Source organism: Hemitrygon akajei, chromosome 28 (genome assembly GCF_048418815.1).
Source record: "Hemitrygon akajei chromosome 28, sHemAka1.3, whole genome shotgun sequence".
NCBI classification, from domain to species: Eukaryota; Metazoa; Chordata; class Chondrichthyes; order Myliobatiformes; family Dasyatidae; genus Hemitrygon; species Hemitrygon akajei.
The window spans coordinates 15,643,025-15,665,291 of record NC_133151.1 but is presented as its reverse complement, the minus strand read 5'-3'; the positions used below and the strand labels follow the sequence as shown (position 1 = coordinate 15,665,291).

General features: G+C 56.6%; 1 protein-coding gene across 1 annotated transcript in view; it reads left to right on the top strand.

Moving 5' to 3' along the window:
* The first annotated feature begins 237 nt into the window (after positions 1 to 237).
* Positions 238 to 22,267, top strand: part of vps51 (VPS51 subunit of GARP complex) — a 29,932-nt gene continuing 7,902 nt past the window's right edge. The window contains exons 1-7 of the mRNA XM_073031374.1: positions 238 to 443; positions 2,303 to 2,432; positions 5,609 to 5,755; positions 7,072 to 7,291; positions 8,121 to 8,850; positions 10,408 to 10,620; positions 15,686 to 15,904. Of these exons, the coding sequence (XP_072887475.1) occupies positions 267 to 443; positions 2,303 to 2,432; positions 5,609 to 5,755; positions 7,072 to 7,291; positions 8,121 to 8,850; positions 10,408 to 10,620; positions 15,686 to 15,904 (1,836 nt within the window). The 5' untranslated portion in view covers positions 238 to 266. The remainder of the gene's footprint in view (positions 444 to 2,302; positions 2,433 to 5,608; positions 5,756 to 7,071; positions 7,292 to 8,120; positions 8,851 to 10,407; positions 10,621 to 15,685; positions 15,905 to 22,267) is intronic.

The window sequence follows — 22,267 nt, the reverse complement described above, 5'->3', positions numbered from 1 at the left end:
CTTTATTGCTCCCGACCTTCTCTTTCGCTGTATCTTTATTGTCCCTGACCTTCTCTCTCAATATAACTTTATTGCTCCCGACCTTCTCTTTCGCTGTATCTTTATTGTCCCTGACCTTCTCTCTCAATATAACTTTATTGCTCCCGACCTTCTCTTTCGCTGTAACTTTATTGTCCCTGACCTTCTCTCTCAATATAACTTTATTGCTCCCGACCTTCTCTTTCGCTGTAACTTTATTGTCCCGGCCGTTGCTCTTTTCCGGGCCGATGGCGGCGGCCGAGCCGGAGCCCGAGACCGAGGGGAAGAAGCGACGCGCCCACGGGATGCTGAAGCTTTACTACGGGCTGAGTGAGGGAGGCGGGCGGCAGCCGAGCTCCCGGGACCCGCTAGACCCCGCCGACATCGACGGTGCCCACTTTGATCCCGAGGTTTACCTGAACAAGGTGCGGTCGAGTAATTGGGGTCCGGGGTGAGGGCGGGGGACTGTCTGCAGGGGTCGGGGGTGAGGGCGGGGGGACTGTCTGCGGGGTAGGGGGTGCGGGGGGAGACTGTCTGCAGGGTCCGGACTGTCTGCAGGGGTCCGGGGTGAGGGCGGGGGACTGTCTGCAGGGGTCGGGGGTGTGGGCGGGACTGTCTGCGGGGTAGGGGGTGCGGGTGGGGACTGTCTGCGGGGTCGGGGGTGTGGGGCGGGGGACTGCCTGCAGGGTCGGGGGTGTGGGGTGGGGACTGTCTGCAGGGTCCGGACTGTCTGCGGGGTCGGGGGGTGTGGGGGGGGGGACTGTCTGCGGGGTCGGGGGTGTGGGGGGGGAACTGTCTGCAGGGGTCGGGGGTGTGGGGGGGGAGTCTGCAGGGGTCCGGGGTGAGGGGGGGGGACTGTCTGCAGGGGTCGGGGGTGAGGGGGGGGGACTGTCTGCAGGGTCGGGGGTGTGGGGGGGGGAACTGTCTGCAGGTGTCGGGGGTGAGGGGCGGGGGACTGTCTGCAGGGTCGGGGGTGTGGGGGGGGGGGAACTGTCTGCAGGGGTCCGGGGTGAGGGGGGGGGGACTGTCTGCAGGGGTCGGGGGTGAGGGGCGGGGGACTGTCTGCAGGGTCGGGGGTGTGGGGTGGGGACTGTCTGCAGGGTCCGGACTGTCTGCGGGGTCGGGGGTGTGGGGGGGGGGGAACTGTCTGCAGGGGTCCGGGGTGAGGGGGGGGGGACTGTCTGCAGGGGTCGGGGGTGAGGGGCGGGGGACTGTCTGCAGGGTCGGGGGTGTGGGGTGGGGACTGTCTGCAGGGTCCGGACTGTCTGCGGGGTCGGGGGTGTGGGGGGGGGGAACTGTCTGCAGGGGTCCGGGGTGAGGGGGGGGGACTGTCTGCAGGGGTCGGGGGTGAGGGGCGGGGGACTGTCTGCAGGGGTCGGGGGGTGAGGGCGGGGGGACTGTCTGCAGGGGTCGGGGGGGTGTGGGGGGGGGAGACTGTCTGCAGGGTCCGGACTGTCTGCAGGGGTCGGGGGTGAGGGCGGGGGACTGTCTGCAGGGGTCGGGGGTGTGGGGGGGACTGTCTGCAGGGGTCGGAGGTGAGGGCGGGGACTGTATGCAGGGGTCGGGGGGTGTGGGGGGGGAGACTGTCTGCAGGGTCCGGACTGTCTGCAGGGGTCGGGGGTGAGGGCGGGGGACTGTCTGCAGGGGTCGGGGGTGTGGGGGGGACTGTCTGCAGGGGTCGGAGGTGAGGGCGGGGACTGTATGCAGGGGTCGGGGGTGTGGGGGGGAACTGTCTGCAGGGTCCGGACTGTCTGCGGGGTCAGGGGTGAGGGCGGGGGACTGTCTGCAGGGTCGCGGGTGTGGGGTGGGGACTGTCTGCAGGGTCCGGACTGTCTGCGGGGGTCGGGGGTGAGGGGCGGGGGACTGTCTGCGGGGTCGCGGGGTGTGGGGTGGGGGACTGTCTGCAGGGTCCGGACTGTCTGTGGGGTCGGGGGTGTGGGGTGGGGGACTGTCTGCAGGGTCCGGACTGTCTGCGGGGTCGGGGGTGAGGGGCGGGGGACTGTCTGCGGGGTCGGGGGTGTGGGGTGGGGACTGTCTGCAGGGTCCGGACTGTCTGAGGGGTCGGGGGTGCAGAGTGGGGGGCTGTCTGCAGGTGTGGGGGGGGGGGAACTGTCTGCAGGGGTCCGGGGTGCAGAGTGGGGGGCTGTCTGCGGAGTCCGAGCTGTTACCCAGTCTGGTAGTCCTTACAACATCCTACAACAACCCTCCACCCTCCACTGCACCGCCCTGCGCGCGCACACACAGAGACACACTCATTCACTACCCTTCCCTCCGGCTCCTCCAGCTGAGGAGTGAGAGCACGCTGGCGGAGCTGATGGACAGTGAGACTGAGATGGTGAAGCAGATCCGGGCACTCGACAGCGACATGCAGACGTTGGTCTACGAGAACTACAACAAGTTCATATCAGCTACAGGTAGGGACGGGCAGCGAGTGAGCGATACACCCCTCGCACAGATAGGGGCATGTCTGAGGGACGGGCAACGAGTGAGCGATACACCCCACGCACAGATAGGGGCATGTCTGAGGGACGGGCAGCGAGTGAGCGATACGCCCCTCGCACAGATAGGGGCATGTCTGAGGGACGGGCAGCGAGTGAGCGATACGCCCCTCGCACAGATAGGGGCATGTCTGAGGGACGGGCAGCGAGTGAGCGATACACCCCTCGCACAGATAGGGGCATGTCTGAGGGACGGGCAGCGAGTGAGCGATACACCCCTCGCACAGATAGGGGCATGTCTGAGGGACGGGCAACGAGTGAGCGATACACCCCTCGCACAGATAGGGGCATGTCTGAGGGACGGGCAGCGAGTGAGCGATACACCCCTCGCACAGATAGGGGCATGTCTGAGGGACGGGCAGCGAGTGAGCGATACACCCCTCGCACAGATAGGGGCATGTCTGAGGGACGGGCAGCGAGTGAGCGATACACCCCTCGCACAGATAGGGGCATGTCTGAGGGACGGGCAGCGAAGTGAGCGATACACCCCTCGCACAGATAGGGGCATGTCTGAGGGACGGGCAGCGAGTGAGCGATACACCCCTCGCACAGATAGGGGCATGTCTGAGGGACGGGCAGCGAGTGAGCGATACACCCCTCGCACAGATAGGGGGGATGAGGAGAGACACTGGGAGGTGATAGGTGAGACCAGGTGAGGGGGAAGGTGGGTGGGTTGGGGAGAGGGGGGATGAAGTGAGACACTGGGAGGTGATAGGTGAGACCAGGTGAGGGGAAAGGTGGGTGGGTGGGGGAGAGGGAGGATGAAGTGAGACACTGGGAGGTGATGGGTGAGGGGGGAGGGGGGATGGAGTGAGACACTGGGAGGTGATAGGTGAGACCAGGTGAGGGGGAAGGTGGGTGGATGGGGGAGAGGGGGGATGAAGTGAGACACTGGGAGGTGATGGGTGAGACCGGGTGAGGAAGAAGGTGGGTGAGTGGGGGAGAGGGGGGGGATGAAGTGAGACACTGGGAGGTTACAGGTGAGGGGGAAGGTGGGTGAGTGGGGGAGAGGGGGGATGAGGAGAGACACTGGGAGGTGACAGGTGAGACCAGGTAAGGGGGAAGGTGGGTGGGTGGGGGAGAGGGGGGGTGAAGTGAGACACTGGGAGGTGATAGGTGAGACCAGGTGAGGGGGAAGGTGGGTGGGTGGGGGAGAGGGGGGGTGAAGTGAGACACTGGGAGGTGATAGGTGAGACCAGGTGAGGGGGAAGGTGGGTGGGTGGGGGAGAGGGGGGATGGAGTGAGACACTGGGAGGTGATAGGTGAGACCAGGTGAGGGGGAAGGTGGGTGGGTGGGGGAGAGGGGGGATGAAGTGAGACACTGGGAGGTGATAGGTGAGACCAGGTGAGGGGGAAGGTGGGTGGGTTGGGGAGAGGGGGGATGAAGTGAGACACTGGGAGGTGATAGGTGAGACCAGGTGAGGGGAAAGGTGGGTGGGTGGGGGAGAGGGAGGATGAAGTGAGACACTGGGAGGTGATGGGTGAGGGGGGAGGGGGGATGGAGTGAGACACTGGGAGGTGATAGGTGAGACCAGGTGAGGGGGAAGGTGGGTGGATGGGGGAGAGGGGGGATGAAGTGAGACACTGGGAGGTGATGGGTGAGACCGGGTGAGGAAGAAGGTGGGTGAGTGGGGGAGAGGGGGGGATGAAGTGAGACACTGGGAGGTTACAGGTGAGGGGGAAGGTGGGTGAGTGGGGGAGAGGGGGGATGAGGAGAGACACTGGGAGGTGACAGGTGAGACCAGGTAAGGGGGAAGGTGGGTGGGTGGGGGAGAGGGGGGGTGAAGTGAGACACTGGGAGGTGATAGGTGAGACCAGGTGAGGGGGAAGGTGGGTGGGTGGGGGAGAGGGGGGGTGAAGTGAGACACTGGGAGGTGATAGGTGAGACCAGGTGAGGGGGAAGGTGGGTGGGTGGGGGAGAGGGGGGATGGAGTGAGACACTGGGAGGTGATAGGTGAGACCAGGTGAGGGGGAAGGTGGGTGGGTGGGGGAGAGGGGGGATGAAGTGAGACACTGGGAGGTGACAGGTGAGACCAGGTGAGGGGGAAGGTGGGTGGGTGGGGGAGAGGGTGGATGAAGTGAGACACTGGGAGGTGATAGGTGAGACCAGGTGAGGGGGAAGGTGGGTGGGTGGGGGAGAGGGGGGATGAAGTGAGACACTGGGAGGTGATAGGAGAGAGCAGGTGAGGGGGAAGGTGGGTGGGTGGGGGAGAGGGGGGATGAAGAGAGTTACTGGGAGGTGATAGGTGAGACCAGGTGAGGGGGAAGGTGGGTGGGTGGGGGAGAGGGGGGATGAAGTGAGACACTGGGAGGTGATAGGTGAGACCAGGTGAGGGGGAAGGTGTGTGGGTGGGGGAGAGGGGTGGTGAAGGAGCTGAGGGTGATAGGAGGAAGACATAAAGGGTTGGAATCACGAGGCCAGCGTCCATGCCCCCTCTCTCTCCTCCCCCCGGTGCGGTCTGATCACGAGGCCAGCGTCCATGTCCCCTCCCTCTCCTCCCCCCAGTGCGGTCTGATCACGGGGCCAGCGTCCATGCCCCCTCCCTCTCCTCCCCCCGGTGCGGTCTGATCACGAGCCCAGCGTCCATGCCCCCTCCCTCTCCTCCCCCCGGTGCGGTCTGATCACGAGGCCAGCGTCCATGCCCCCTCCCTCTCCTCCCCCCGGTGCGGTCTGATCACGAGGCCAGCGTCCATGCCCCCTCTCTCTCCTCCCCCCGGTGCGGTCTGATCACGAGGCCAGCGTCCATGTCCCCTCTCTCTCCTCCCCCCGGTGCGGTCTGATCACGAGGCCAGCGTCCATGCCCCCTCCCTCTCCTCCCCCCGGTGCGGTCTGATCACGAGGCCAGCGTCCATGCCCCCTCTCTCTCCTCCCCCCGGTGCGGTCTGATCACGAGGCCAGCGTCCATGTCCCCTCTCTCTCCTCCCCCCGGTGCGGTCTGATCACGAGCCCAGCGTCCATGCCCCCTCTCTCTCCTCCCCCCAGTGCGGTCTGATCACGAGGCCAGCGTCCATGTCCCCTCCCTCTCCTCCCCCCAGTGCGGTCTGATCACGAGGCCAGCGTCCATGTCCCCTCTCTCTCCTCCCCCCTGCAGACACTATCCGGAAGATGAAGAACGACTTCAGGAAGATGGAGGACGAGATGGATTGCCTGGCCACCAACATGTCGGCCATCACGGAGTTCAGCGCCCGTATCAGTCACACTCTGCAGGACCAGCACCAGCAAATCACCAAGCTCTCAGGTGCTCGGGGAGGAGAGGGGAACTGTGGAGTCAGGGGGGTGTGGGGAGCTCGTATACACTCTGCCGTTAATACTAGAGGTTCCGCAGATGCTGGAAATCCAGAGAACGTACAAAATGCTGGAGGAGCTCAGCAGGTTCGGCAACATCTCTGGAGAGGAATAAAGAGTTAATGTTTCGGGCTGAGACCCTTCATCAGGGCTGGAAAGGAAGGGGGGAAGAAGCTGGAATTAGCCGGGGTGGTCGTCGAGTCAGATACTTCAGGGACATTGAAGAGACACGTGAATGAAAGAATAATGGAGGACTATGTCAGAGGGAAGGGTTCGAGTAGGTTTATCTGCCATGAACAAAAACGTTTCTGCGAAGCTGAAAACCCAGAGCAACTCTCACCAAATGCTGGAGGAACTCTGCAGGCCAGGCAGCGTCTACGGGAATGAGTAAGCTGTCGATGTTTCGGACCAAGATCTTTGTCCTGAGGAAGGTTACTGACGAGCTGATGGGAATTGGGACGGTTGGTTTCTGGAGGAAATCAGGGATGAGGATCAGGGACGGTTTTGGGGAGGGCAGTGGGGGTCTGCAAAGGATTGCAAATAGTGCAAATTCGGTGGTGGGGCGGAGAGTTGGAGGAAGTGGGGTGTGATGGAAAGGTTTTGAAACCCTGGGGGATTAGGGGTTGGAGAGGTGGTTGGGAACTGTGGGGCTATTACAAGGGGAAAGGGGATGCTGGGAGTTGGGGAGGTGGAGGAAGAGGGGTTTTTCAGTGAGGTTTTGGAATCCCTTGGGAAATGGGATGGTTGGGTTGGGGAGATGGGGGTTGGGGCGGAACTCTGGGGCCATTAGAAGGGGAAAGGAGTGGACCAGAGAAGCTACAAGGCGCTGGGAATTGGGAGGAGGAGGAATTGGGAAGTGGAGGAATTGGGATGTGACTGGAAGGTCTTAGAAAATATTGGGATGGTTGGGTTGGAGAGATGGTGGGGAAGTGTTGGGGCAGTTAGAAGGAGAGAGAGCTGGACTGGACAAAGTTTTACAAGGCGCTGGGAATTGGGAGGAGGAGAAATTGGGGTGTGACAGCAAGGTTTTGGAAAATATTGGGAATTTGGACGGTTGGGTCGGAGAGGTGGGACAGTCGGATCAGAGAGCTGGGGATTATGTGACAGTTACAGGGAGAAAGGTGTGGACTTTGGGGAAAGGATCTGGGAAGAGGAAAGAGAGGGGGGTTTGGGAAGGTGTTAGAACCCGATGGGAATTGGAACATCATTTGGTGTAGACTGGTTGGGTCGAGCGGCTCAGTGACGGTTCCCCATTGTCTTGTATTCCAGGTGTGCATGCTCTCCTGCGCAAGCTACAGTTCCTGTTCGAGCTGCCTGCCCGGCTGAAGAAGTGCGTGGAGCTGGAGGCGTACGGGCAGGCGGTGCGCTACTACACCAAGGCTCGCTCCGTTCTGCTGCAGTACCAGCTGATGCCCTCTTTCCAGGGCATCCACAACGACTGCAGCAAGATCATGGCCGACCTCGCCCACCGGCTCCGCGTCCAGTTCAGGTGCAGGAGCGCCCGCTCGTGACCTCTCCTCCTGCCTCCTGCCCACTCCCACTCATAGAGCCTGCAGCCCATCTAGTAGGGACTAGATGTAGTAGCCTAGACCCATCGCCCTGCACCCAAACCATAGCCACCCGTAACTCTCCCGTCCGTGCATTGTGGAATTGGTTTCCGCACGAAGGCAGAGGTTGATGAGTTCTGAATTAGTTAGGGCGTCAAAGGTTACGGGGAGAAGGCAGCAGAATGGGGTTGGGAGGGAAAATAAATCAGCCATGATGGAATGGCAGAGCAGACTCGATGGGCTGAATGGCCTAATTCTGCTGCTAAGTCTAATGGACAGTTAGAGACTTTTCCCTCTGTGGCAGGAGAGAGCAAGGAGGTTTAAGGGGGGAAGATCTGAGGCAAGAGTTTTTCCACACAGGGTTAGCATGGGTGAGTGGGCTGAATGGTCTCTTTCTGCGCCGTCCCGTTCAGTGACTCAGTAGTTGTCATTCGACTGGAAAAGGGTTTGTGCTGCTTGGTTATAGGGAAGCCAGCACAGCCCAAAGGGTTGAATGGCCTTCAGTACAGAACTTTCTCTGTGTGGACTTGCTGGGGCTGGGGGGTAGGGGGTGAGGGAGTAGTTCATTGCTTCCTTTCTCCCTCCCTCCCCTAGTCCCTCAGTCCCTCTCCCTCTTGTCCTTCACGTACTCCCTTGCCCCCCCCCCCCCCGCCTGTCGTGCTCTCTCTCTCCGCTCCCTCCCTCGTCCCCCCACAAGCCGTCAACCTCTCCCCTCTTGCCCCGTCCGTCTGGCTGACCGCTGACCACTGTCCCTGTCGACCCCCACCCTAGGGAGGGCGGCTCGAGCGCCCAGCAGCTGGCCGGGTGCGTGGACTTGCTGCTGCGTCTGGAGGAGCCGGCCGAGTCGCTGTGCGACGAGTTCCTGTCCCACGCCCGCAGCCGGCTGGAGGGGCACCTGCGGGCCCTGGAGTCCTCGCCCCCTTCCGCCGACTTCCTGGAGTTCGTGGACGCCGGCTGCCACGGCTTCGTCAGCGACACCTGCCTGCTCATCGCCTCCTACCAGGAGCTCTTCGTCCGGCGGCCGGCCGCGTCCGGGAGCGATGTGGCGCCCATGGCCAACGCCAAGCTCCAGGCTTTCGTCCGCCAGCTGATGGGCTGCTACTTTGAGCTGGTGGAGGGGCGTGTGGCGGCCGAGAGGGGCGTGGCGGACAACTCGCTGCTGGTCCGGGGCCTGGACCGCGTCCACCGCCGGCTGCAGGCGGTCGAGAGGCTGCTGCCCGGCTCGGGGCTGGGGGCCGAGGGAGCGGAGATCGTGGCGCGCGCCGCCCGCGGGCGCCTTGGCCAGTACCTGGAGGCGCTGCGCGGCTTCCTGGCCGACTCGCTGACCGACGTGCGCCAGTCGCTCGCCGCGCCCCGCGTTCTGGGCAAGGACGGACCCGGCCTGTCCGAGCTGCTCGCCACCCTCTCTGCCTCCCTGCTCAACCAGGTCAAGTCGGTGCTGGCGTCCGTCCACCTTTTCATCGCCAAGGACATCACCTTCTCCGATAAGCCCTTCTTCAAGGTGAGAGTACCGTAGGGGGAGCTTCACGCTGACATCCTAGTCCCCGTTTCCCCCCGCTCCCTGTTTGTCTGCCCCTCCCTAACCCAATTGTCCTTTGAATATGGTGAGGGGTTTGGGCCCCTTAAGGAAGGATTGACGTGCTGACATTGGAGAGGGTGCTCGAGAATGATTCTGGGAATGAAAGGGTTAACACGTGAGGAGTGATTGATGGCTCCGGGCCTGTACTCACTGGAGTTTTGAAGAATGAGGGGTGATCTCATTGAAACTGATCGAATAGTGGAAGGTCTGGATAGAGTGAATGTGGGGCGGACGTTTCTTTTGGTTGGGGGGAGTCTAAGACAAGAGGGCACAGCTTCAGAATAGAGGGGCGCCCTTTCAGAATGGAGATGGGGATGAATTTCTTTAGCCAGAGGGTGGTGAATTTGTGGAATTCATTGCCACAGATGGCAAAGGGTATATTTAAAGCAGAGGCTCAAGGTTCTTGATTAGTCAGGGCGACAGGGAGAAGGCAGGAGACTGAGGTTGAGATGGATAATAAATCAGCCATGATGGAAGGTTGGAGCAGATTCGATGGGCCGAATTGCTTAATTCTTCTCCGTTGTCCTCTGATCTTATGAACTCCCACTGTGATGATGAGAGGCATTGATCGTGTGGATAGTCAGAGGCTTTTTCCCAGGGCTGAAATGGTTGCCACAAGAGGACACAGGTTTAAGGTGCTGGGGGGTAGGTACAGAGGAGATGTCAGGGGTAAGTATTTTACTCAGAGAGTGGTGAGTGTGTGGAATGGGCTGCTGGCGACGGTGGTGGAGGCAGATACAATAGGGTCTTTTAAGAGACTCCTGGACAGGTACATGGAGCTTAGAAAAATAGAGGGCTATGGGTAATTGTAGGTAATCTCGAAATTAAGTACATGTTTGGCACAGCATTGTGGGCCGAAGGGCCTGTATTGTGCTGTACGTTTTCTATGTTTCTACATTGCCTATTAAATACCCCAATGTCTCAAATAGCCTCAGACAACCCAGTCCAGCCCCTGACCTTCACGTGTGGCTTAGCTACCAAGCCCGGTGGAACCGTTTCTACTGACGGGAGAAGGGGCAAAGGCGGGTTCCTGGTCCCTTCGAAACCAGTCGCTCCGGGTAGATGGGGCTCGTCAGCGCTGGTCGGCAGCTCATCTCGGAGAAGGAAAACTCCGATCTCCAACCTCCACTGCTTTATGGCTATGCCCGCCCACGGGGAAGGCTTTGGGAGTGAACCCCGAGGGAAAAAATCGGAGCTGGAGTCTCTAAGGCAGTCCTACGTTGAGTTCAACGCTGACTGGCAACTCCTGCGACGATGCTGGTGCCAAACTGTGTCGGTCTCTGCCGTTCCTTTGTACTCATCGGCTGTGTGGAGGGGGAGCTGCTTGCTGCCCCGACCTGCCTACTGGCCTATGGCCCATGCTGAGATTTGGAGGGTGCCGGGAGAAGGCAGTACCAGGAAGGTTTTGGAAGCTTCTGGGAAGTCGGAGGTTCAGGGAGATGGGCTGATGTCTCTCTCTCTCTCTCTCCCTCTCTGCAGGGGGAGTTCTGTAGCCAGGGTGTGCGCGAGGGTCTCATCGTCGCCTTCATCAGACACGTGTGCCAGACGGCGCGGCAGTTCTGCGAGACGACCGGCGAGAAGAGCTCAACGCCGCCCGGCCTGCTGCTGCTGCTCAGCCGCCTCTGCCTCGACTACGAGACATCCACCATTAGCTACATCCTCACGCTGACCGACGAGCAGTTCCTTGGCCAGGTCGGTGATACCCACCTTCCTCAGATTGGATAGCGTGGAGAGAGCTTCACTCTGTGTCTGACCCCGGGAGTGTGTGATGGGACGGTGTAGAGGGAGATTCACTCTGTGTCTGACCCCGGGAGTGTGTGATGGGACAGTGTGGAGGGAGGGTCACTCTGTGTCTGACCCCGGGAGTGTGTGATGGGACGGTGTGTAGGGTCTGACCCCGGGAGTGTGCGATGGGACGGTGTGGAGAGAGCTTAATTCTGTGTCTGACCCCGGGAGTGTGTGATGGGACGGTGCGGAGGGAGCTTAATTCTGTGTCTGACCCCGGGAGTGTGTGATGGGACGGTGCGGAGGGAGATTCACTCTGTGTCTGACCCCGGGAGTGTGTGACGGGACGGTGCGGAGGGAGCCTCACTCTGTGTCTGACCCCGGGAGTGTGTGATGGGACGGTGTGGAGGGAGCTTCACTCTGTGTCTGACCCCGGGAGTGTGTGACGGGACGGTGTGGAAGGAGCTTCACTCTGTGTCTGACCCCGGGAGTGTGTGATGGGACGGTGTGGAGGGAGCTTCACTCTGTGTCTGACCCCGGGAGTGTGTGATGGGATGGTGTGGAGGGAGTTTCACTCTGTGTCTGACCCCGGGAGTGTGTGATGGGACGGTGCGGAGGGAGCTTCACTCTGTGTCTGACCCCTTTTTTTTAAAATTATTTTTTTATTACAAAATCCTTTATTACAAATATCGGTGCTATAAAATATATACAAAACAGTGGTAAACACAATTACTTCACTACAACTAGACAATAGACATTACACCGGGAGTGTGTGATGGGACGGTGTAGAGAGAGCGTCACTCTGTGTCTGACCCCGGGAGTGTGTGATGGGACAGTGTGGAGGGAGATTCACTCTGTGTCTGACCCCGGGAGTGTGTGACGGGACGGTGTGGAGGGAGATTCACTCTGTGTCTGACCCTGGGAGTGTGAGTGTTGGGACGGTGTGGAGGGAGTGTGTGATGGGACGGTGTGGAGGGAGTGTGAGTGTTGGGACGGTGTGGAGAGAGTGTGAGTGTTGGGACGGTGTGAAGGGAGTGTGTGATGGGACGGTGTGGAGGGAGTGTGAGTGTTGGGACGGTGTGGAGGGAATGTGAGTGTTGGGACGGTGTGGAGTGTGTGTGAGTGTTGGGACGGTGTGGAGGGAGTGTGTGATGGGACGGTGTGGAGGGAGTGTGAGTGTTGGGACGGTGTGGAGTGTGTGTGAGTGTTGGGACGGTGTGGAGTGTGTGTGAGTGTTGGGACGGTGTGGACGGAGTGTGTGATGGGACGGTGTGGAGGGAGTGTGTGATGGGACGGTGTGGAGGGAGTGTGCGATGGGACGGTGTGGAGGGAGTGAGTGATGGGACGGTGTGGAGGGAGTGTGTGATGGGACGGTGTGGAGGGAGTGTGTATGTGTGATGGGACGGTGTGGAGGGAGTGTGCGATGGGACGGTGTGGAGGGAGTGTGTGATGGGACGGTGTGGAGGGAATGTGCGATGGGACGGTGTGGAGGGAGTGTGTGATGGGACAGTGTGGAGGGAGTGTGTGTTGGGACGGTGTGGAGGGAGTGTGTGATGGTCGGTGTGGAGGGAATGTGTGATGGGACGGTGTGGAGGGAATGTGTGATGGACGGTGTGGAGGGAATGTGTGATGGACGGTGTGGAGGGAATGTGTGATGGACGGTGTGGAGGGAATGTGTGATGGACGGTGTGGAGTGAATGTGTGATGGACGGTGTGGAGGGAATGTGTGATGGACGGTGTGGAGGGAATGTGTGATGGGACGGTGTGGAGGGAGCTTCACTCTGTGTCTGACCCCGGGAGTGTGTGATGGGACGGTGTGGAGGGAGTTTCACTCTGTGTCTGACCCCGGGAGTGTGTGATGGGACGGTGCGGAGGGAGCTTCACTCTGTGTCTGACCCCTTTTTTTTAAAATTATTTTTTTATTACAAAATCCTTTATTACAAATATCGGTGCTATAAAATATATACAAAACAGTGGTAAACACAATTACTTCACTACAACTAGACAATAGACATTACACCGGGAGTGTGTGATGGGACGGTGTAGAGAGAGCGTCACTCTGTGTCTGACCCCGGGAGTGTGTGATGGGACAGTGTGGAGGGAGATTCACTCTGTGTCTGACCCCGGGAGTGTGTGACGGGACGGTGTGGAGGGAGATTCACTCTGTGTCTGACCCTGGGAGTGTGAGTGTTGGGACGGTGTGGAGGGAGTGTGTGATGGGACGGTGTGGAGGGAGTGTGAGTGTTGGGACGGTGTGGAGAGAGTGTGAGTGTTGGGACGGTGTGAAGGGAGTGTGTGATGGGACGGTGTGGAGGGAGTGTGAGTGTTGGGACGGTGTGGAGGGAATGTGAGTGTTGGGACGGTGTGGAGTGTGTGTGAGTGTTGGGACGGTGTGGAGGGAGTGTGTGATGGGACGGTGTGGAGGGAGTGTGAGTGTTGGGACGGTGTGGAGTGTGTGTGAGTGTTGGGACGGTGTGGAGTGTGTGTGAGTGTTGGGACGGTGTGGACGGAGTGTGTGATGGGACGGTGTGGAGGGAGTGTGTGATGGGACGGTGTGGAGGGAGTGTGCGATGGGACGGTGTGGAGGGAGTGTGCGATGGGACGGTGTGGAGGGAGTGTGTGATGGGACGGTGTGGAGGGAGTGTGTATGTGTGATGGGACGGTGTGGAGGGAGTGTGCGATGGGACGGTGTGGAGGGAGTGTGCGATGGGACGGTGTGGAGGGAGTGTGTGATGGGACGGTGTGGAGGGAATGTGTGATGGACGGTGTGGAGGGAATGTGTGATGGACGGTGTGGAGGGAATGTGTGATGGACGGTGTGGAGGGAATGTGTGATGGACGGTGTGGAGGGAATGTGTGATGGACGGTGTGGAGGGAATGTGCGATGGGACGGTGTGGAGGGAGTGTGTGATCGACGGTGTGGAGGGAATGTGTGATGGACGGTGTGGAGGGAATGTGTGATGGACGGTGTGGAGGGAGTGTGTGATGGGACGGTAGGAGGGAGTGTGTGATGGACGGTGTGGAGGGAGTGTGTGATGGGACGGTGTGGAGGGAGTGTGTGATGGGATGGTGTGGAGGGAGTGTGTGATGGACGGTGTGGAGGGAATGTGTGATGGACGGTGTGGAGGGAATGTGCGATGGGACGGTGTGGAGGGAGTGTGTGATGGACGGTGTGGAGGGAATGTGTGTTGGGACGGTGTGGAGGGAATGTGTGATGGACGGTGTGGAGGGAATGTGTGATGGACGGTGTGGAGGGAATGTGTGATGGACGGTGTGGAGGGAATGTGTGATGGACGGTGTGGAGGGAATGTGTGATGGACGGTGTGGAGGGAATGTGTGATGGACGGTGTGGAGGGAATGTGTGATGGACGGTGTGGAGGGAATGTGCGATGGGACGGTGTGGAGGGAGTGTGTGATGGACGGTGTGGAGGGAATGTGTGTTGGGACGGTGTGGAGGGAATGTGTGATGGACGGTGTGGAGGGAATGTGTGATGGACGGTGTGGAGGGAATGTGTGATGGACGGTGTGGAGGGAATGTGTGATCGACGGTGTGGAGGGAATGTGTGATGGACGGTGTGGAGGGAGTGTGTGATGGGACGGTGTGGAGGGAATGTGAGTGTTGGGACGGTGTGGAGGGAATGTGTGATGGGACGGTGTGGAGGGAATGTGTGATGGACGGTGTGGAGGGAGTGTGTGTTGGGACGGTGTGGAGGGAGTGTGTGATGGGATGGTGTGGAGGGAGTGTGTGATGGGACGGTGTGGAGGGAGTGTGTGATGGACGGTGTGGAGGGAGTGTGTGATGGGACGGTGTGGAGGGAGTGTGTGATGGACGGTGTGGAGGGAGTGTGTGATGGGACGGTGTGGAGGGAGTGTGTGATGGACGGTGTGGAGGGAGTGTGTGATGGGACGGTGTGGAGGGAGTGTGTGATGGGACGGTGTGGAGGGAGTGTGTGTTGGGATGGTGTGGAGGGAATGTGTGATGGACGGTGTGGAGGGAGTGTGTGATGGGACGGTGTGGAGGGAGTGTGTATGTGTGATGGGACGGTGTGGAGGGAGTGTGTGATGGGACGGTGTGGAGGGAGTGTGTGATGGGACGGTGTGGAGGGAGTGTGTATGTGTGATGGGACGGTGTGGAGGGAGTGTGTGATGGGACGGTGTGGAGGGAGTGTGTATGTGTGATGGGACGGTGTGGAGTCTGTGTGAGTGTTGGGACGGTTTGGAGGGAGTGTGAGTGTTGGGACGGTGTGGAGTCTGTGTGAGTGTTGGGACGGTGTGGAGGGAGTGTGTATGTGTGATGGGACGGTGTGGAGGGAGTGTGAGTGTTGGGACGGTGTGGAGGGAGTGTGTATGTGTGATGGGACGGTTTGGAGGGAGTGTGAGTGATGGGACGGTTTGGAGGGAGTGTGTGATGGGACGGTGTGGAGGGAGTGTGAGTGTTGGGACGGTGTGGAGGGAGTGTGTATGTGTGATGGGACGGTGTGGAGGGAGTGTGAGTGTTGGGACGGTGTGGAGTCTGTGTGAGTGTTGGGACGGTGTGGAGGGAGTGTGAGTGTTGGGACGGTGTGGAGGGAGTGTGTATGTGTGATGGGACGGTGTGGAGGGAGTGTGAGTGTTGGGACGGTGTGGAGTCTGTGTGAGTGTTGGGACGGTGTGGAGGGAGTGTTGGGACGGTGTGGAGGGAGTGTGTATGTGTGATGGGACGGTGTGGAGGGAGTTTGTATGTGTGATGGGACGGTGTGGAGGGAGTGTGTGATGGGACGGTGTGGAGGGAGTGTTGGGACGGTGTGGAGGGAGTGTGTATGTGTGATGGGACGGTGTGGAGGGAGTGTGTGATGGGACGGTGTGGAGGGAGTGTTGGGACGGTGTGGAGGGAGTGTGTATGTGTGATGGGACGGTGTGGAGGGAGTGTGTATGTGTGATGGGACGGTGTGGAGGGAGTGTGAGTGTTGGGACGGTGTGGAGTCTGTGTGAGTGTTGGGACGGTGTGGACGGAGCCTCACTCTCTGTCCGGCTCTCTTCTCCGCCCCTTGCAGGACCATTCGCCCGTGACGCCGGTGACGGTGTTGTGTGCGGATGCCCGTGAGTCAGCCCAGCGGCTCCTGAACCACTACGTGAAGGTGCAGGGACTGAACGTCTCGCAGATGCTGCGCAAGAGCGTGGAGACGCGCGACTGGATCAACACCATCGAACCGCGCAACGTGCGGGCCGTGATGAAGAGGGTGGTGGAGGACATCACCTCCATCGACGTGCAGGTGAGGATGCGGTCACCATGGGAACCAAACAGTGACGGGAGAGAGGCAGACCAGGCTCTCCAGCGCAAGTTATGGTATCAGAATCAGGTTAATTGTCACTGACGTGTCGTGAAATTTGTTTTGTGGCAGCAGTAAAGTGCAATACATAAAATACTATATTTTTAAAAATAACTGGAGAGCAAATAGTGATTATAGCGTTCATAGACGTTCAGAAATCTGACGGCAGAGGGGAAGGAGCTGTCCCATAATCATTGAGTGTGTGTCTTCAGGCTCCTGTACCTCCTCCCTGATGGTAGCAATGAGAGGAGGGCAGGTTCTGGGTGAGGGGGGTCCTTAATGATGGATGCCGGGTTTCTGAGGCATCGCCTTTTGAAGATGTTTTCGATACTGGGGAGGCTGGTGCCCATGATGGAGCTGACTGAGCTTACAACTTTCTGCAGTTTCCTGAACCTGTGCTGTGCACCCTGTACCGGATCATATAACAATTACAGCACGGAAACAGGCCATCTCGGCCCTTCTCGTCCATGCCGAACGCTTACTCTCACCTAGTCCCACCGACCTACACTCAGCCCATAACCCTCCATTCCTTTCCTGTCCATATACCTATCCAATTTTACTTTACTTTAAATGACAAAGGATGGTGCCTTCTTGATAATTTAATCGACATGTTGGGCTCCGGGTAGATCTTCAGAGATGCTGACACGCAGAAACTTGAATCTGCTCACCCTCTCTTCTGCTGATCCCCTGATGAGGACTACTGTACATTCTCCCGACTTCCTGACAGTGTCTCCTGGAGAAAAGTGTGCAGTAGGACAGTGTGATCTGTGCATAATTCCTTGGCAGGGACTGAGGAGCAGTTTAATGGCTCTGGGCCTACACACTGGAGTTTTGAAGAATGGGGGTGGGGAGGAACTCTCATTGAAACCTACCGAATATTGAAAGGCCTTGACAAAGTGGACCAGAGGACACAGATAGAGTGGATGTGGAGAGGATGTTTCCTATTGTGGGGGAGTCTAGGACCAGAGGACACAGATAGAGTGGATGTGGAGAGGATGTTTCCTATACTGGGGGAGTCTAGGACCAGAGGACACAGATAGAGTGGATGTGGAGAGGATGTTTCCTATAGTGGGGGAGTCTAGGACCAGGGTACACAGCCTCAGAGTAGAGGGACATCCATTTAGAACAGAGATGCGGAGAAATTTCTTTAGCCATGGAGTAGTGAATCTGTGGAATTCATGGCCACAGACGGCTGTGGAGATCATGTCATTGGGAGGTTGATAGATTCTTGATTAGTCAGGGTGTCAAAGTTTGCAGGGAGAAGGCAGGAGAATGAGGAAGAGAGGGATAATAAATGGGCCGTGATGGAATGTCAGAGCAGAGTCGATGGGCCGAATGGCCTAATTCTGCTCTGTTGCCATCTGGCCAACACAGGGTCCGGATGCATGTATATCCACCGTTCCCCTGAACCTCACCCAGCCAGCGGAAGATGCATTGTTGTTCCACGTGTTGGATGAGACTCCGGTGAGTACGGGCACAGAGCCATCAAACGCTCCTGGTACATTAACCCTTTCATTCACGTGTGCCTCTGTACTAACTCCAATGCCGGCACATCTGACTCTAGGTAGAGTTTTTGCCTTCCCCCTTTACGTTTGCTCTGTTAGGATGGCAGAGATGGCAGACAGGATAGTGGAATGCTTCTCTCGCGGGATGTGGGAAGGCACGGAGACCTCCAGTGTCCCTGCCGGCTACAACTGTAAGAAGTGCATCCGGCTGCAGCATCTAGCGTTCCTCGTTAAGGAACGATGAACTCCGGATCATTCGGGAGGCTGGGGAGGTGGGGGCGATAGATAGGACATATACAGAGGGAGTTACACCCAAGGAGTAAAGAGTTAAAGAACCAGTGCAGAGTACCCCTGTGGCCACTCCCCTCAATAACAGGATACTTTGGATACTGAATATGTACACAACGCTGGAAGAACTCAGCAGGCCAGGCAGCATCCGGGCCGAGACCCTTCATCAGGATACTGTTGTGGGGAATGACCTACCAGCAGTCAGGTCCCTGGCACTGAGTCCGACTCTCGTTCAGAAGGGAAGCGAGCTGTGGTGGTAGTGGATTCATTACTTAAGGGAACGAAAGGAGGTTCTTTGGAGAAGAATGAGATTCCCGGATGTTACAGTTGCAAGAAAAAGTTGTGAGCCCTTTGCAACAACTTGGTTGTCTGCATTAATTACTCATAAAATGTGGTCTGATCTTTCCCTAAATCACAATAAGACACACACAATCCGTCTAAAGTCACAACAGGCAAATCTCATAAATACTGAGTACACCATTTAAACATTCACAGTCTAGACTCAAGAAAAGTATGTGAACTTCAGGGGTAATGCTTTCTGCAAAAGCTATTTGGAGTCGGGTGTTCCAGTCAATGAGATGAGATTGGAGGTGTGGGGTTGTAGAGGTGCCCTGCCCTGTAAAAAGACACAAAGTCAGGTTACTGACAGAGCCTGCTTGTCTCACCAAAGATCTGTTGACATGCACCATGTCTCAATCAAAACAACTTTCAGAGGACCTTAGAAGAAGAATTGTCGAGGTGCTTGAAACTGGAAGAGGTTACAAAAGCATTTCTAAAGACCTGAGTGTTCATCAGGTGCACACTAGGGAAATTGTCTGCAAATGGGGGAAGTTCAGTACTGTTGCTACTCTCCCTGGGAGTGAGCATCCTGGAAAGATCACACCCAGAGCACAACGTGCAATGCTGAAGGAGGTGAAGAAGAAGCCAAGGGTATGAGGAAAAGACCTGCAGAAATCTCTAGAACTTGCTAAAGTCTCTGTTCATGTGTCCACTGTAAGAAAAACGCTGAACAAGAATGGTGTTCATGGAAGGACACCACGGAGGAAACCACTGCTCTCCAAAAAAAAAAGCATTGCCACACATCTCAAGTTTGCAAAAGGCCACCTGGATGTTCTGCAACACTTTTGGGACAATGTTCTGTGGTCAGATGAGACAGAAGTTGAACATTTTGGCAGAAACACACACCGCTATGTTCAGAGGAAAAAGGGCCGTGCACACCAACACCAAAACCTCGTCCCAACTGTGAAGCACGGTGGAAGGAGCATCGTGGTGTGGGGCTGCTTTGTTGCCTCAGGGCCTGGACAGCTTGCAATCATTGAGGGGACAATGAATTCAAAATTGTAACAAGACATTTTACAGGAGAATTTTGGAGTAATGGTCCGTCACCTGAAGCTTAATAGAAGTTGGATGATGCAACAAGACAAAGATCTGACCACAAGATTAAATCAACGACAGACCTTAACCCAATTAGGATGCTGTGGCAGTTCCTGAAGAGGACGGTTAATTCAAGGTATTCCAGAGATATTGGTGAACTGGAACAGTTTTGTAAAGGTTCTGCAAAGGGAGTTCAGGGAGCGAAGTGCGAAGTTAAGGGGCAGAACCTCCAGGGTTGTGATCTCAGGATTGCTACCCGTGCAACGTGGTAGTGAGGCCAGATGTAGGAAGATTATACAGTTTAATATGTGGCTAAGGAGTTGCTGCAGGAGGGAGGACATCAGATTTTTGGATCATTGGGCTCTCTTCCAGGGAAGGTGGGACCTGTACAGAAGGGACAGATTTCACCTGAACTGGAGGGGACTAATATCCTAGTGGGAAGGTTTGCCAGTGTGGGGTTTAAACTAGAGTTGTGGGAAGACGAACCAGAGCATCGGGACAGTTAGTGGAGAGGTTGTGGAGGCAGATATTGTTAAGACCTCAAAGTCAGGAATCAAAAGATGTGACTGGTGACCTGAGCTGCGTGTATTTCAATGCAGGAAGTATCGTAGGAAAGGCAGGTGAGCTCGGGGCATAGATCAGCACCTGGACTTATGATGTTGTAGCCGTCAGTGAGACTTGGGTTGCAGGAGGGGCAGGACTGGCAGCTCAGTATTCCGGGGTTTCCATGTCTTTAGACGTGACAAAGTGGGAGGGATTAAAGGAGGAGGGGTGGCATTCCTCATCAGGGGAAAACGTCACGGTAGTGCTCGGAACAGACTGAAGAGCTCGTCTAGTGAGGCATAGAAATAAGAAAGGTAAGACCACGTTAATGGGGCTATGTTACAGACCACCCAGCACTCTGTGGGATTCAGGGGAACAGATTTGTAAAGAGATCGCAGACTGTTGCAAGAAACGTCTGGTTGTTATAGCAACTTTCCACATGTTGACTCTGTCTCCCAGACTGTTAAAGGACGAGATGGGGTAGAGTTTGTCAAATGTGTTGGGGAACGTTCCCTTCATCAGTTCAGAGAAGCCCCACTGAGAGAGTGTCTGATACTGGATCTGCTACGAGGCAATGAGACGGGGCAGGTGACAGAAATTTGTGCAGGGAAACACTTCACATCCAATGGTCACAATGCCATTGGTTTCAAGGTAAATGTGCAGAAGGATTGGTCTGGTCTGCGGGTTGAGATTCTAAATTGGAGAAGGGCCAATTTTGATGGTGCCAGAAAGGATCTGGCAGGTGTGGATTGGGGCGGGCTGTTTCCTGCCAAAGGGAAATGGGAGGCCTTCAAAAGTGAAATTTTGAGGGTACAAAGCTTATATGTGCTCGTCAGAATAAGAGGTAAAGATAACAAGTGTAGGGAACCTCGGTTTTCAAGAGAGATTGAGGCCCCGTTAAGAAAAGAAAAGGAGGTGCATAGCCGGCTAGGAACAGATGAGGTGTTTATGGAGTACAAGAACTCAGGACGGCTAAGAGGGTGTGAGATTGCCCCAGCAGACAAGGGGAAAGAGAATCCCAAGGTATACTTCAGATATGTTAAGAGCAAAAGGATTGTAAGGGACAAAATTGGTCCTCTGGAAAACCAGAATGGTAATCTATGTGTGGAGCTAAAACGGGTGGGGGAGACCTTAAATGAATAGTTTGCATCTGTCAGTACTCAGGAGATAGACACAGAGTCTGTGGAAGTGAGGCAACGCAACATTGACTTCATGCACCTATACAGATCACAGAGGCAGAGGTGTTTGCTGTCTTAAGCAAATTAAGGTGGATAAATCCTCAGGGCTTAACAAAGTGTTTGTTGGACGCTGCAGGAAGCAGGCACAGAAATTGCCGGAGCCCTGGTAGCGATATTTAAATCATCCTTCGCCACAGGAGAGGTACCAGAGGATTGGAGGATTGCCAAAGTTTTTCTGCTGTTTAAGAAGGGCTCTAAAAGTAAACCAGGAATTTATAGGCCGGCGAGTCTGACATCAGTAGTGGGAAAGTTATTAAAAGGTCTTCTAAGGGACCGGATGTATGAATATTTGGCTGGATGTGGACTGATTAGGGATAGTCAGCTTGGCTTCATGCATGACAAGTCATGTCTAACCAATCTTAGAGTTTTTCAAGGAAGTTACCAGGAAAGTTGATGAGGACAAGGCAGTGGATGTTGTCTACTTTAGTAAGGCCTTTGACAAGGACCGGCATGGGAGGCTGGTCAAGAAGGTTCAGTCGCTCGGCATTCAGGGTGAGGTAGTAAATTGGATTAGACGTTGGCTTTGTGGGAGAAGCCAGAGAGTGGTAGTAGAGGGTTGCCTCTCTGACTAGTGGAGTGCCACAGGGATCGGTGCTGGGTCCGTTGTTGTTTGTGATCTATATCGACGATCTGGATGATAATGTGGTTAACTGGATTTCCGCAAATTTGCGGAAGACACCGAGATTGGGAGTGTATCGGACATTGAAGAAGACTATCGTGGCTTGCAGTGGGATCTGGAAAAATGGGCTGAAAAATGGCAGATGGAATTTAATGCAGACAAGTGTGAGGGGTTGCACTTCGGTAGGACCAGCCAGGGTGGGTCTTACACAGCAGGGCACTGAGGAGTGGGTAGAACAGAGAGATCTGGGAATACGGGTCCATAAATCCTCGAAAGTAGCGTCACAGATAGATGGTCTCGTGAAGAAAGCTTTTGGCGTAGTGGCCTTCATAAATTAATGTATTTGTTCAGGAGATGGGATATTATGTTGAGGTTGTATAAGACATTGGTGAGGCCTACTTTGGAGTATTGTGTGCGGTTTTGATCAGCTACCTATGGAAAAGATGTGAATAAGGTTGAAAGAGCGCAGAGACAATTTACGAGGATGTTGCTTGGTCTGGAGGACCCGAGTTAATCAGGAAAGGTTGAATAGTGTTATAGAGCAGAACAGAATTAGGCCTTTTGGCCCTTCTAGTCCATGCCGAAAACCATTTAAATTGCCTACTCCCATTGACCTGCATAGCCCTCCATATCCCTAGTTGTAGCCTCATCCAACCTCAGTGGAAAAAGCCTGCTTTCACTTACCCTATCTATAGTATACTCCTCATAATTTTATATACCTCTATCAAATCTCTCAATC